We start from the raw sequence: 15974 nt of genomic DNA on the forward strand, positions 1-15974 counted from the left end.
GGTAGGAAGGGGAAGGCCCAGAGTGCATAAAAATTTGTGGTAGACACCTACACAGACAAATGGCGCGATAGACGGCAAAAAAGATTCTCGAGTTTTGTTATCAATGGGAGAATAAAAAAAAGGAGACAAAAAATAAACGTCACCAAGAGAGAAGCTATTTTAGCTCCAAGCAAGCAATAAAAAGAAAAAAAAAACAGTCAAGAAATCTTTGGGGAGAGAAAATTTGTGAGCTGAGAATTGATGAGACTGCATGAGAATTTTCAATTATTCCACACTGAAGCAACAATCTTCCACCTGTGGTGAGTGTTTTTATCTCTTCCCCCTTGTTTTTCTCCCTCTTTCTTCATTTTTTGCTGGGCTTTGCTGATTGTCCCTCTCGATAAACATTGAGTGCGAAAGGGAGGGGAGAGAGGTCTATCCGGGCGTTTAGTCAATGACTTCTGTCCTGCCCAGACGCAATTCTTGGCCATAAGCACCAACACCAATACGTCCCGGTGATTCACGCACGCAATCACGAAGCCCAAAGCAGATTGTCCATAAACCAGGGCTTCTCTATTCCCTGAATCTAAAGAATCTTATCCAGAACTTCGTCTCTAATCCCATAGAATCAACATTACGCATAAACATTAAGCATACACACAAAGGCAGAACAGCTAAAGTCTTGCAGATGCATAACGTCAATGGTTCATTGAAGAGAGAACTTCATTCATACAAAATGTTCATTCATGAGAGTGTGTATTTATAGTTTTGTTGAGGCTCACAGAGATGCGAGAGCGAGATCCAAGTGCTGCGCAACTTTTTCTCCCAAACACGATCAGGCCGAGGGGCACAAAACTTGTCCCATGACGCCTCAATTTTCTCTCTCTCCTTCTCTATCGCCCTGTTCTTGTCTTTCGCAATGAAAACTCTTTTTGACTAAACTTCTGCCAAGAAGGTACCCAAGAAACATTATTTTGTTTACATTCCTTTGTGGAATTCTCTAAGCACAATGACTTGTTATTTGTAATCTAAAATTCAGTCTCGGGTAATATCAGTTTATCTCGTGCAATACACCATTTCCCATTAATTCGAGACACTTCGTCTTCAACCAAAGTTTTAACTGGTTGCGTTCGTGTAGTCTTGAATTAACCCGTTCCTTACCATGGTATTATACATCATACGCAAATTGAGTGATTTTAGATGATTTATTCCAGGGCAATTGATATTAGTGTTTCTGTCGGGAATGGATTTTTAGTTACTTTAGTCCTTCAATTACTTGGAGAAAATAGCCCGACAGAGATGGGAATACATTTTATTGTTCTTTTCTCGCTTCACGTGAAGTCATGCAAAAATTTTGCTCAAAATGGCTGACGGAAAATGCGACATCTCGTCGAATTTGTTAAAATTGACCTTCATCCTCTTTCCTGATTTGAATTCTTGTTGCCAATGTGTTTTCTTGGATAGTTACTCTGTCTAAATCAATAGAGTTTGTAATGAATTTTAATGAACAGAATTTAAATTCAGTGACCGTTAAGACGCGTGTTTGAAGGCGGCTCCCCGCGCCCCCATAATGGATAAAAATTATTTCTTTTCAAAAAATCATCTATTAAACTGTAGGAAACTAATCCCAAAATATGAACATTCTATCTCAAGTATTTCTGGTACATTGACTGAATGGGTTAATCGCAGTGACGCTTTTGTTGTCGGTTTAGTCTGATGACAAAAATGACTGATTTTTGGTGTACAAGAAATGGTTAAAAAGATTACTCCTAATTGGAATCTTAAAAATTAGTTGTATTCGCGTAGTATTTTAGTCACAGCATTACTCAAGATTTAACTAGTAATATAATCGTTATTTTACGGTTGTAAAGTTTACTCTGCCATGCAGTAACAAAAGTGACTCCAAACGACGGTCTTTTGCCGTACAAAAAATTATGCCTAGCGCACAATAACTTTTGTTTGTAAACATGTTTTCAAAATTGTCTGTGAGAGTGAGCGAGATGACTAGATCTAGATCTCACTCACTCTCATTGAAATGCCAAAAACATGTTTACTAAACAAAAGTTATTGTGCGTTGGGCATTACGCGCCAAAAACAATGCATTTGACGTCCTTCTCTACCGCATAAATACCAAATCGACCGACGTACGCACTTTGAATGAAGACGTTAGGTGCACTTCACAACTTTGTATTGCATTATCACCGTAGACACTATTTTCTCAACAATTCTTCACATTTTCTATCGTTTTCTACTATGTTTTATGTAAATTTTTCTAATTTTTCTCTAATTCACTATTCACTACTCACATTTGCAAAGATTTTTGTGGTTCGACTATTGCTGAATGAGCCATCCGACATGTCGAAAATTCTCTAAATGGATAGCAACAACACAAAAAAAAATCTTTTAAAATTTTCACTAAATAGGTCTTTTCGACACAAAATTTTAATCACAGGACACTAAAGAAACTGGGAATATATCAAATAGCAAGTTTACCGGCCTTGGGGTTTGAAATAGAACTGGAGAATGGGGTGTGCATACATAATGGGCATAAATAAGGGGCCTAGGTGCAGCGATTCCGAAAGGAATATAATTGATCTCATAGAAAAATCTTAACCTTAACTCTCACGAATTCAGGGTCTCTGGAAAGTGTTTGATCCGCGAAAAATTTTTCATATAGCCCGTCACAAATGGATATAAAATATGAAACAATATAAGGCTCACCATTATAAAGTTCAGAGGCGACAAAGCCTATTCATATCTCAGTCAGTTCCTGAGGGCCCAAATAATCTCAGGCTGATCCTTAAGAATATTTAGTCTGTAAAATTTGACAGTAAAATATTAAGTAAAGGAAATTTGTGCAAAGAACCTCTAACTGAGACGCTCAGAGCAAAAGTGAACTGTTTTAATAGGGAAATGCATACAAAGGAGACTACTTCTGCTCTGAGTGTCTCAATTTATGATCCTAAGCCCTTAGTATATAGATGTTTGGGATACTTTTTGCTAGATTTTACAAGCTAAATATTCTCGAAGTTCAGTTTGAGTCTATTTGGGTCCTAACACACTACAAGCGAGGCTTAGCATTCTCTAGCACTCACAAAACATAACTTTTACATGTTTTATTGCTGATATTTCCACTAAAATGCACTAATACTCAATTGAAAATGAAGTTACTTGAAAATTTGAATTATTACCACTAATATTTCACAAGAGTCACAGAAACTGAAGTAATTCGCGAAGTGGCTCTCTGGATTAAACTTGTTGCACGTGAACGGAGATATACTATCAAATAGTTCCATTATCAATAGAGTAGCAGTAAATGTTAAGCCTTGTTTATAGTGTGTCAGAAACTGATCTGTCTATAAACGAGCTTAGTTATATATGATCATTTCAAAACCTTGCTTCCATAAGGTAGCTATAGCTAATTTGCTAGTTGGGTAATTTTCCAGCAACTGACAAAAACTATAACCGACAAAACTCCGTTTTTAACTTAGTTTTTCTAAAAGTGCTAAGTTTTTAGTATTTTTTGAAGAATGCTAAGCCAGTCCATGGACTACCTAGGAGCGCAACCTTTTAATGGGGATGATTTTTACGTCGTCCGTTTGCTAAGTTTCGTTGTGCTTAGTAATAGTGCCTGATCAGATGAACTTGGATTTATGTTTCCTCCAGTTGAATTTTTTTTTTCGCGCTGGTAGGGTAAGTTGGGGTAATTCGGAATCACGTCTATTTTGGAATTTTGAGATAATAAGTCCACACAGAATTTTTAGCTCGTTTTTAACCAAATAAATCTATTTGCATATTGTGATAAAAGTCATTAACTTTCTTGAGTGGGTCACTGTTTATGTCCTAAAACAAGCGCCTCACTCTGGAATTTGCCCTTCTTCACAGATATTTTAAGTAAACCAGAATCCTTATTGTGGATAAAAAGTGCAATAAAAGAAACGTTTACCGGTATATTGTAAAAGTACTATTTTGACCACAATTTCCCTGTTATTTTACTACGTGAAGTTTCGTAGTGCCATCCATGGTCTCTTACCTGAGATTTACTGCATTACCTGAGTTTAAGTGTACATTCATGTTACCGTAGCTGAGTTTTAGAAATCAATATAGAAGTTCTGCTACTTATAAGACTTTATTAATCCCTTAAGAACCAATTAGAATGAATGACTGATTTTTTTTTAAACTATTGAAAGGTATTTTGCTCATTAAATAGTTAGAAAAATGATTTCTTGGGGTTTTTAATGATCCCAAAATGACGAAATTACTTCCTAAATAGTTAAATAATTTCACACATTCTAAAAGATATTTAAAGATTTAAATGTTACAAAATTGAGCATTTAATTAAGATTAAAATTAACAGTTTTCATCTCTTTAAAAACGCATTTTTTAAAACTTTATAAAGACTGTTAAAGTTATTTTCTGAATATCGCGGTATTATATTATAATATAAACAATGAAGGTTACTCAAAAATCATGATAAATTTTTGTCTGATAAAAATTACAATAATTTCATCAGAAAAATTGCGTACGCACTTATCAGTCTCAAAGAAACGAAACCTTTCTGTAGGATCATTTTTTTTATAAAACGATTTTATTTTTTTATCAAAAAGTATTATCAGCACAGCACACCACTTTTATTTATAACAGTCATTATGACAACACAAGGCCCCTTCGCGACCTACACTGAGAAAAAAAGAGGGTTCGATTAACTTTTTTTCCTCATAAATTTAACACTTTTTGGGTGTAAAAATATATAAACATTTTTTAATGTTAATTTTACACCTTTTTAAAGGTAAAATTAACATGAAAAAGGGTAACTTTAACCCCCAATACATCTAAAAAGGGTAATATTTACACCGATTTCGGAACAATACTGCAGGGTAAAATTAACATTTCCGGAATGTTATTTTAACTTTTTCGGATTTGTCTCAGTGTACAAATAAAATCTAAAAGTTCAAATTAAGGTTTATGGAGGTGATCATAGAATAACATATTTCTTCTTATAAGAAAAGTAGGAAAATATTTCTTGTATCACCGATACACTTTAGTGAAGGAAAATTATTAAATCAAAATTCATAACCAAAATTAAAATAAACTAAATTGGAGTTGTTGCAATGCTCAAAGGGAAAGTGCGAAAGAGTGGAACAAGTTTATGCAAAATGCTTGAGAAAGAAAGGGAAATGATTTTTGATTTTATGAAATTTTCTTGATCTAACAACAATGCATAATACAGAGCTGTGCTCGTTAAAAGACGTGTAATATCGGAAATTTTGTGTTGATAATTGTAATGGAAATTACAGATAGCCATACTGGTAACACTAATCCCGCTCATTGACGGTGCCATGATAAATATTTTTACGCCAAAAAGACATAACAGACATAAAAACTCATATAGAAATTGTCTTCTTGACATCTTTGTCGGAAGACGGAGCTGTTCACTACACATCCTTTTACTTGAATCTTGCAGAAATACAAAGAAATTAATTGCAAATATCACTTCAAATGGAAAGTTCTTAAATCGCGCGCAATTCAACTGTGAGAGAGAGATAGAGACACAAATAACTCACTTGACAAACGTCTGGCGGCGCTGCGGTTGCAAAAAATCTTTAAAATGCTACAAAATATTTTCTTCTCTATTTTATCCTTATTAGCAGGTCGTGTCCCTTCTTGTGATATATACTTTTGCATTCCTTATTAACCAAAATAGTGTTGTACAAAAGGGTTTTGCTGAAACCTATCCTGAATTTTGGGACAGCTCAAAAGAATATGAGTCTTCCAGCTCAAAATATCATCCCAATATTTTTATTATAATATTGACAATTATTCACAAATATCCCAAATAACTGTATTCAACTGAATTATCGAAAGGATTTTCTTGTAAAAATGACTTAACTCTAAGGAATTAAACAATTTTCACATTAAAAAACCTCTCATTTCCTCTACGTGAATTTTCGCGGCATTTCGAAGAATGCCAACAGGCACCACCAAATTCACTTCGGCTTTTCTTTTAGCTCAGGTCTGGCATAATACCTCATAAAGGCATCATAACCTCAATTATGTTAAATGGTTTTGCTTCTTGGGTATACCTTCTTTTTCAAGTTCATTTGACCATCGTGAAATAGTATCGCGCAGAACAGGAAAAAAATGCCCTCATGTCTTTGCCCAACCACTTATTAATTAATTACTGTGTCCACCTTTGAAGGCGCAGCAAAAAAGGCGGCGAAAACAAGCATTTTCCATATCAAAATCTCTCTCCACGTAGACCAAGTGGTGTACATGAAATTCGATTAGAAATTGATTAAATTCCCTCCAGTTTTGTGTGTGAAGTTCTCTTGGTAGAGTGTGTGAATCAGAATTGAAGTAAAGTAAAAAAAAACAAAGAGATAATTCTGCGATACTAGCTTTTCTGAGAAAACAGTGAAAACCACAAGAAAACACCCAGAATTTTGTCCATTTTGCCACGAAATTCATCATGATGTATTTGGGTTTTTCCGAATTTTAGTAAGGTAATTTATTTAGGATAGTATTATTTTCTAATGTCATGGAAATGGGCTTTAGGGAAATCCCAGACAGTTTTAATTTTGTCCTGCAACGTGTTTGTGGATGAGCCAGCCCCTTGGAAAAGAAAATTGTGTGTGAGATTTCTGGGCAAAATCGAGGGTATCTTCTTTGTCTTGGCAAGACAGTGTCTTTTTTTTGTGCTTCGTCTTCTCTTCATTCACCATTCTCCGGTCTATTTACACTTTTTCTCCCCTTGTTCACCTGTACTCGAGTGTATCTCGAGTGCAAGATGATCTTCTTACACCCAGAGTGGTGTTGAGAAGAGACGGGGAAAACCACTATATTGGGGGCCCAAAAAGAAAGAAGATCAACCAAAAAGAGATCGTACGGAGAAAGAGTTGGGAACAGAGGCTAAGAAAATAAGAAAAAAAAAACCTGCAAGATCCAAAAGTCTCAGGTGTCTTGCAATGAATGTTGCTCAGACAATTTTCTACCTGACCTATAAGGATTTTTATACACTGAATTGGGTTGAATTCATACGATAAAAATGTCGTAAGACATTTTGAAATTGTATGTTTAAGGGGATTACAAAACGTTCTTGATGATTTGCAATATGCTCGATCACGTGACTTTCAAAACATCGCCCTGCAAATGTTTTTTTTTTTAATGTTTACCAGTTCATAAGTCTTCTAAAATGATACATAAATCATTTCAAAGGTTAGTGTACCATACCGATTCGTAACCGGTTGGTACCGGGCCATAATTTATTGGGAACTCAGAACCTTTCAAGTGAATCCATACTTGTCTTAATCAATTAAAAAATGAACTCTCCAGAGTATTCTTAACCCTTGACCTTGAAAAATCCACTTGATAGAATGTCTTAAGGTCATTGGCGTAAGTTTACGAAAGAAATACCATAAACAGAACAGAAAGTTTTGATTTGTTTTGCTTGCGTTGCACTGTAATGCGTTATGAAATGGCTACTTGTGACTAAGCTCTGAACTATTTTATCCTTGACCATTTTCACCGTGGTGTCACATATAAGATTAATATTAATATTGAGAAAAGCCGGAAAGAGAAGTATATAGTATGCAAAATTTCAAATAGAGATTCAAGGATGTTAGAAAGAGTACACTCTAGTGGAGTAATACGATGAGTAAGATATTACTGTACGTATTAATTGCTTTCTAGGTCGTATTACAGGCAATTCGAGCAATTTTCCATGCGTGCCAACTGTGATTCGGTCAGTTTTCGAGCGATTGTATTGCTGCCAACTTTGTACGCAGAGGGGAAATGCGAGAGAGGCAAGATAAAACAATAGCTATCTTTTTTGCCATTCTCGTAGTTCAGAAAGTATTAATCTTAATATTAATCTTATATGTGACATTGTCATCAGTTTAAAATCAAAAGTCCCAATTAATGTGAAAGAAATAATATATAAAAAAAAACAATTTGCACATTTTCAAAACAAAAATTAAATAATTCGTTGGAGCAAATTCAGAGGATATCTAAAAAATAAAGTTTTTTTTTGAAAATAAGGAGAATTAGGGCTCTAATTCAAAACTTACGGAGAGAGTCCTTCGAAGACCACAAGCCTCTATCTCCAACCGTTTGTCCTCTAGATCCTATTATTTTAATCTTCAAACATTTTTAGTTTAATAAAATATTAATTTAAATTATAACAAGGTTGAACAAGGCCAAACGGTTAGAGATAGCGACTTGCGGGACCTAAGGCCGGTTTCACACCTAAGGTTTAGCGCGATGGTCTCTAGAAATTCGAAATAGCAACCCATTTCATTGGTTTTTTTTAAATTTAAAGGATCACTTGCCCATGTTGTCCAATCTTAAGTGATAATTTTCCAAAAAATATTGATTGATAAGAAATTAGAGAAGTTAAGCCACATGGCTAAGCCTTAGGTCTAAAGCGTGTATAAGGGAGATACCTCTCCCACATAATTAAACCCAAAGATCGTTAACTTGTCTCTCATTTTCCCCCCACTTCTCCCCTTCCCTACCAAATTTTGTTTTTTTTTTGGAGTGTTCGAAAACGCAACGTGCGATTTTTTTTGCATTTGTGGAAATGTTTTAGAGATTATTCAGGCGGACAATTGACCATGTGTGAAAATACCGTTGAATCATTCCTAATAACGGGTTTCAAGGTCAAGGGTTAAAAAAGGCTCCAGATAGCGCATTTATTAATTGAATGGAGCATGTTTGAGCTCGTTAGAAAGGTTTTGGAATTTCCGACAAAACTGAATCTGTTCAAATCAGTTATGAACCGGTAATGCACCGGTTCATAATCGATAACTAAATTTTATACGAAATTCAATTAAATGACATCACAGGTATATTTTGGGAAATATTCTGAGTGATTAACAAATTGGTTCAAATCGGTTATGAACCGGTAATGCACCGGTTCATAATCGATAACTAAATTTTATACGAAATTCAATTAAATGACTTCTCAGGTATATTTTGGGAAATATTCTGAGTGATTTACAAACTGGTTCAAATCGGTTGGGAACCGGAAATGAACCAGTTATAAACCGATAAGTATTTTTTGTCCGAAAATCAATTTTATTTTTCTTAAAATAATTTTGTGGGCACTCAATGGGTCAAGTGGTAGAGAACTCGCTCTATGATGCAAGTGTCCCGGGTTCGAATCCCCTTTAGGTCACCAGTAATTTTTCTGGCGTTAAAGGTGTTCGGATTGCATCTAGTGAGCTTCACTGCACTTGATTTCACGGGCATGGGACTGACAACCTCATTCCGTACAAGAAAAAAATAATAATGCGTGCCTAGAAATCCTCTTGCGGGAAGGCCTTGTTCCTTCATGGGATGTTGTGCCAGCATTTATGATTAAAATTATTTTGTAGGATCTTTCGAGTGATTTAAAGATCGGTCTAAATCAGTTGAGAACCAGTAAACGGTAAATGATACGAAAGTACTTTTGAGGGATAGCATCTAAGTCATGAGTTCGAGCATTTCGTAAACCCTGGAACGCTTTGCCATCCCTTTTTCTATATTTTTTACAGCAAAAAAAAATAGAAAGGGCATTTTAAATCAGATCCACTTAAAGAAAACTTGTGGCCAAAGCTGTGCTTCTGTAATAAATAATGAGCGGTATATATATTGATCTATTCGTGGATTTTGAGCAATAAAATTAGCAATTTTGATAGTGAATTTCCTATGAGATTTTTATGCTAAACTTGTTTCCTGTTTACTTAAAAAATACATAATTTTAATGATTTATTTGCTAAAATGCACAAGGACGGAGAGATTTAAACATTTGATAAAATTGTATTATATATCCATATTTTATGACCACGAGTTTTCTGGAATTTAGATCCCTTTCTTAGACCCTTTGAATCAATTTTTTGCAGTATTTGCGAGGAGCCATGGCTTTGGAAATAACTGAGGAATTGGACAATTATTCACTGCAAGAATCAACCTTCTATGACACTTTCAGTGGTGATAAGAGAATGTCTGCTAATAATTTCCCAAAGCCAGTTAAACAGAAGAAAACTGTAACTTTTCTCCCTATTTATCCATCAAAGGTGAGTTTGTTTGAGGGTTGAGAAGAAGTGAATTTGATTGGGTAAAAAAAAAGAATATTCAATTGAATTCGACCTTTTTTTGTATGTGATTTGCCCAGGATCAAGATGAGCCTCTTGTTCGGATCAAAGAAGAGCCAGATTTTGATGGTGTCAAGGGTATCCAAAAGGTGCCGAGTCTCTCAGATTTATCCGACACTGAATCATCAATTGGTGAGTGATTTTTTATTATCTGTTATCTATTTTCTAGGGTGCATGTCTTTTCCCCCCTTTTTTTTACCATAATATCACTTTGTGCCGAGAAAGGGACTCTCTTTCTCTCCAATTCTCTGGTCTAATGGAGATGAATGAGTACCATTAAGCAGTGTTTTTCCACTGGAAATCTAATTTTCAAAAATAACCCACGACAAATGTGGGAACATGAGATAGAGAGTAATAAAATGATTGGGCTTTTAAAATGGTCTCTACGGTATCATTGATTTAATTATGCGTCCACTTGTTGTCTACAATGTTTCAAGAGTTTTTACCTCGGAATATAATGCATCTCTCTATCAGCCCACACAGGCCCATGTTCTATTTTTCTCCATACCACAATTACCCCAAAGAACTTAAAGAGAGAGGGACAGTAGAGCTTAGCTTATAGAGTTTTCCGAACGTGAGTGGGAAAAAGGCAAAGTTATATTAGATATTTTAATTTAGTCAAATGGGAAAATGTCATTTGCTACACTAGGGAAAAGGTAAGAGGGAGGATTTGCACCAGAGAGGTGAAATTAGCTATAGTTCTAAAACAGTGACTAAAATGATCGGTATTTTTATTGACACGTACACAGAAGAGCCCCAGAGGGATGCTCAACAAACGGACATACCACCAATAAAATGCGAAATAAAGTGGGATAGAAGAGAGATTCCTTTTGGTGGAAATTGTGGCAGAAAATTGCCCTCAAGTCTTAATTACATTCTGGGGTTTTCATGTGTAAATATTCACTCAACAAGTATTTTCCAGCAAATGTTAACCCTCAGTTGGATTGTCATCCATTTTGCGATTAAAACAAACAACAACTGAAACTAATAAGGGAAAGTACTCTCCTTTCGAACGTCCATGCCTTCGTATAATGTGAATTTTCTTTAAAGTTTTCCTGAGAGACTTACACATTTCTATTAAATATTAGATAGGTTATTATCAATTATTGATAATTATGTGTAATGCCCAGCTCACAATAACTTTTGTTTGTAAACATGTTTTCAAAATTTCCTGTCAGAGAGAGTGAGATGACTAGATCTAGATCTCACTCACTCTCATTGAAATGTCAAAAACATGTTTACTAAACAAAAGTTATTGTGCGTTGGGCATAAGTCTCTTAGAAAAGTGAAAAAGAATCACATTATTCGAAGGCATAAACGTTCGAATGAAGAGTACTTTCTGTTGAAAAAATGATGTTCAGTTATTTTAAAATTTGAACTGCCATGCTGTCACTGCATATCTCTTGAAGTCTAATAATCTCTGTGAAATACACGTTTCTTCTCTTAGTGTTAATTAAAGCGTTTTTATTGGATCGATCCTCACTCCACTCAACTAAATCAAATCTCAATACTTTCCCCTACTCGATTATTTATTAAGAATAATAAATTATATTACCAACGCTAAGACGGCGGTGGCCGCTATCATACAAACATTGAATTCCTTGAAGAACTATGTCTGTCAAAATTTTTGCTTTCAAGAGCTCTAGCTCAAAAGCAGTAAAAATAAATAAAATAAAAAAAATAAGTTGAAATCAAATGAATGTAGATTTCTTTAATAATTCCATAAAGCTTTGTCCGAGAAACGGCCTGACTTGAGTCATCCTGGCCTTTAAAAAAAGATTGTTGATTGGGAAATGGGAATGCGAAATGGGTTCAAATTAAGATTTGGATGTAGCGGTTCTAGAGCTTACCATTTCCACAGTAATCTAATCAAATTTAGGAAAAACAGACCCAACTTTTCAGAATGATCGAACTTATTTGTAGGAGTCACCATTATTTTTAACCGCTTATCCCTATTGGAGTTGCGGACCCATGACATTTAAATTAGCAGCCCACGCTTGTCGATCCTTCGCCACTTTAGCAAGAAATTCGGGTTCGATCTCGAGGCGTTCAAAGGCAAGATTCTGAATTTGATTCAGCCACCTTGTTTTAGGCCTGCCTCGAGGTCGAGGTCTCCTCACAATGGCTTGCATAGCTTTTCTGCGGAATCTTGTTCTATCCATGCGCTGAACATGTCCATACCATTGAAGTTGTGATCTCTTAACCCGAAAAACAACACCTCGACTCCTCGGCTACGTTCCTCACTAAATCTCGACGAGTGATTTCCTTAACCGCCCGGAGGGTCCAGTCCAGAGCTACCTCATCCCGGCAGCTTGCACTCGCGATCTTACCCTTTCGATCATTACCCAAATCTCATGATTGTAGGTGAGAATAGGAATGAACACAGCTTTGAAAACCGATAATTTAGCCGAACGACTTTATACCGACTTATACCGACTTATATACCGACTTTATACCGACTTTAAACCGATAATTTAGCCGAACACCCACCTGAAAACCTTCCGACTTGGATCCGTTTACACGAACACAGGTACTACATTCTCTGTACAATGACTGAATCCTCTCGTTCAGTAATAACCTTACCGATTTGAGAGCTCTCTCTGGTAGAGGTTTTTCCTTTACCGATTCAAAGGTATATCAGAGAGAACTTACCTAAAAACCCGTTGGAAGTTCGAACAATTAAAGAATTAAACCGACGAGTCACATAAAAATGAGCAAGTTCCTAAAAAGGACATCTCTTTGAGTGAAAGTGCAATTAAGTCGTTCTGCTATCCTGAATTTTTACAAAACTACACAAAAATTCACTTTTTGCAGCAAAATTTGCACACTGTTGTTGATATTGTTGACGATTGAAGTGTCAAGAATATCGAAATTCGAAATGGCAGAACAATCAGAGCTAAAGTGGCGAGTATGTGAACTTGCACTTTAGGCTTCCGGTAGATTTTCGAATGGGTTTGGCTTGGCTTTGGAGTGGCTTTGTCTCTTCGAAAGGTTATTACTGAACGGAGCCATCCAGTCTGGGTTCGACTATTTCTCGCTATCTTCTCTCAAGAACTTTGGCATTAATACTTGTCTAGAAGTTATGTAATTGAATTTTGAGTAGACTTGAATTATCGGCTTAGGCTTGTCAGGAAATCAAAGACCTTCCTATTTAACACAAATTTATCTGAATCGGTTTAGAAATACACTCTCTAAAATCTTTTTTTTTCTTTTTGGCCTTCAAAATCTAACAATTATTTAGTTTGGTAAACATGTTTTCAAACTTTCTATAAGAGAGAGCGAGATGACTAGATCTACATTTCATTCACTCTCATAGGCAATTTTGAAAACATGTTTACAAATAAAAGTAATTGTGCGTTATGCCCAAAGCACAATAACTTTTATTTTGTAAACATGTTTTTGGCATTTCAATGAGAGTAAGTGAAATCTAGATCTAGTCATCTCGCTCTCTTTCATAGGAAAATTTGAAAAGATGTTTCCAAAATTTTCCATGAGAATGAGCAAGATGACTAGATCTAGATCTCACTCACTCTCATTAAAACGTCAAAAACATGTTTACTAAACAAAAATTATTGTGCGTTGGGCATTAGGCATTAGGCTTATGTCCAACGCACAATAACTCTTGTTTTGTATATTTTTCACATTTCAGTGAGAGTGAAAGAGATCTAAATCTAGTCATCTCGCTCACTCTCGTAGAAAATTTTGAAAACATGTTTAAAACAAAAGTTAATGTGTGCTGGGTATTACGCTTATGACCAGCGCACAATAATTTCTGTTTGTAAACATGTTTTCAAAATTTCCCATGAGAATGAGCGAGATGACAAGATCTGTGTTTCATTCACTCTCATCGAAATGTCAAAAACATGTTTACCAAACAAAAGTCATTGTGCGTTGGGCATTAGTACCCAACACACTGTAATTTTTGTTTTGTAAATATGTTTCTGACATTTTAGTGAGAGTAAATGATATCTAGATTTAGTTATCTTGTTTTCTCTTTTGTGCAATTCTAGAAACATATTCAATTCAATTCAATTTATATATTTCTCCTCAATTAATGCTTGGTTGCGTCTGCCGCCGACTTACCACGACCGATCTCATCAGGAACATATTTATAAACAAAAGTTATTTTCGTTGGGCATAATGCCAAGCGCACAATAACTCTTGTTTATAAACATGTTTTCAAAATTTTCTACAAATGTAAGCGAGATAACTAGATCTAGATCTCACTCACTCTCATTAAAATGTCAAAAACATGTTTACAAAACAAAAGTTATTGTGCGTTGGGCATAAGGGGCATTGCTAAATGTTTGATTCTCATTTATTTTTTAATGTTTGTTTATCACATTAGAAAAAACTACATTGATTTATTAAGAAACATGAAAGCATTTCCTGTAAACTTTTTGATGCTGATCATCATCATTAACTAAGATGGCAGTGGACGTTGAACCACAAATCTTTCACTATTACAAGATTGTGTCGCACTAAAATTTGCTGCAAAATAATTTATTTTTCTGTTTAAATTAGATATTTTTAAATCTTTCCAAGTATCTCTTTCAACGCAGAGAAAAAAAGAGGGTGCGATTAACTCTTTTTCCTCGTAACTTTAACACTTTTTAGGTGTAAAAATATATCAACATTTTTTAATGTTAATTTTACACCTTTTTAAGTGTAAAATTAACATGAAAAAGGGTAACTTTAACCCATAATACACCTAAAAAGCGTAATATTTACACTGATTTCGGATAAATTATGCAAGGTAAAATTGACTCAGTGAATGAACAATTGAGGGTTAATTCACAATTCTACGATGAAATGGACTTATTTTCACTCCTCAAGATAATAATAAAATACGGCACAAGTTCATCCACCTTCTCTTGTATCAAAGACTATTTACAAATTAATAGAAAATATATAAAAGAACGAAGATGAGATGGGGATTTTTTTTATTATTTCGTTTCAACATCCAAATAATTTTGTTAATTATTTTTTTCTCTTTGGTCTTTTATCCACCAAATAGTTAATTTGATTTTCCTTTTATCTTCTTCTGTGGCGGGTGGTGTTTGATTTTACAACTCTTCTTCTCCCGTTTATTGTAAAAATTACATTTTATACATTTTAATTGATGTGGGTGGGAGATAGAAAGGAATAAAAAGAAGCGGAATTGATGCATAGGGAAAAAAACCAAAAAAAAAAAGTTGAAGTTTATCATATGCTACATGCAAAATATATAATAAAAGAAAGAATCTTTTTTCGGTCAAGAAAAAAGAAACTCCAAAAGACTTTTTGAGCTTGTTTGTTTACATTTTTTGTAATTGTGCTGTAACAAGACGCAGTTTTGAGCCAAAGAAAAAAAAAAGATGAGAAGAAAAAAAGAAGAAGGTTCTTTTGATATAAAAGAGTAAATTTCATCATTGAATGTAGCCGAGATTGGGGAAGGAAGAAAAAAAAATGAAGAAGAGAGTAGAAGGTATGGAAAAATGTGCCTTTGGGATTTTTTCTTCTGCGGACCCACACCGGAAAATTTATAAACAATTTTCCCTATAATTTTCATTCCTCTTGTATTCTGCACTCTATTATAAAGTTCAAGCCATAGTTATTTCTGATAAAGAAGTTGAAAAAAAAAGAGTTGTGTGAAGGAGAAAAAACTTCACACAACTGCGGGGAATTTAATAATATAAACATTTTGTACCATTTTGATTATTAAATAAGAAAATGATGCTATTTTTTCCTCCATTTCTCTGTTTAATTTTTCTTCACTCACCAACAATAAAAATTACAATTTTACATGAAAATTATTCTATACACACATTCTATCGCGATCTAAATCTGGGTAGCAAGTGCTGAGATAAATATCATTTAAAC

At 34.6% G+C, this 15974-nt stretch overlaps 1 protein-coding gene across 1 annotated transcript in view; it reads left to right on the top strand.

The window, feature by feature from the left end:
- The first annotated feature begins 232 nt into the window (after nt 1-232).
- The window catches only part of LOC129799931 (ETS-like protein pointed), a 100686-nt gene continuing 84944 nt past the window's right edge, over nt 233-15974 (top strand). Inside the window, exons 1-3 of the mRNA XM_055844230.1 lie at nt 233-299; nt 9861-10034; nt 10133-10244. Coding sequence (XP_055700205.1) covers nt 9876-10034; nt 10133-10244 — 271 coding nt within the window. The 5' untranslated portion in view covers nt 233-299; nt 9861-9875. The remainder of the gene's footprint in view (nt 300-9860; nt 10035-10132; nt 10245-15974) is intronic.

This window comes from Phlebotomus papatasi, chromosome 1, assembly GCF_024763615.1.
Source record: "Phlebotomus papatasi isolate M1 chromosome 1, Ppap_2.1, whole genome shotgun sequence".
In the NCBI taxonomy this organism is placed as follows: Eukaryota; Metazoa; Arthropoda; class Insecta; order Diptera; family Psychodidae; genus Phlebotomus; species Phlebotomus papatasi.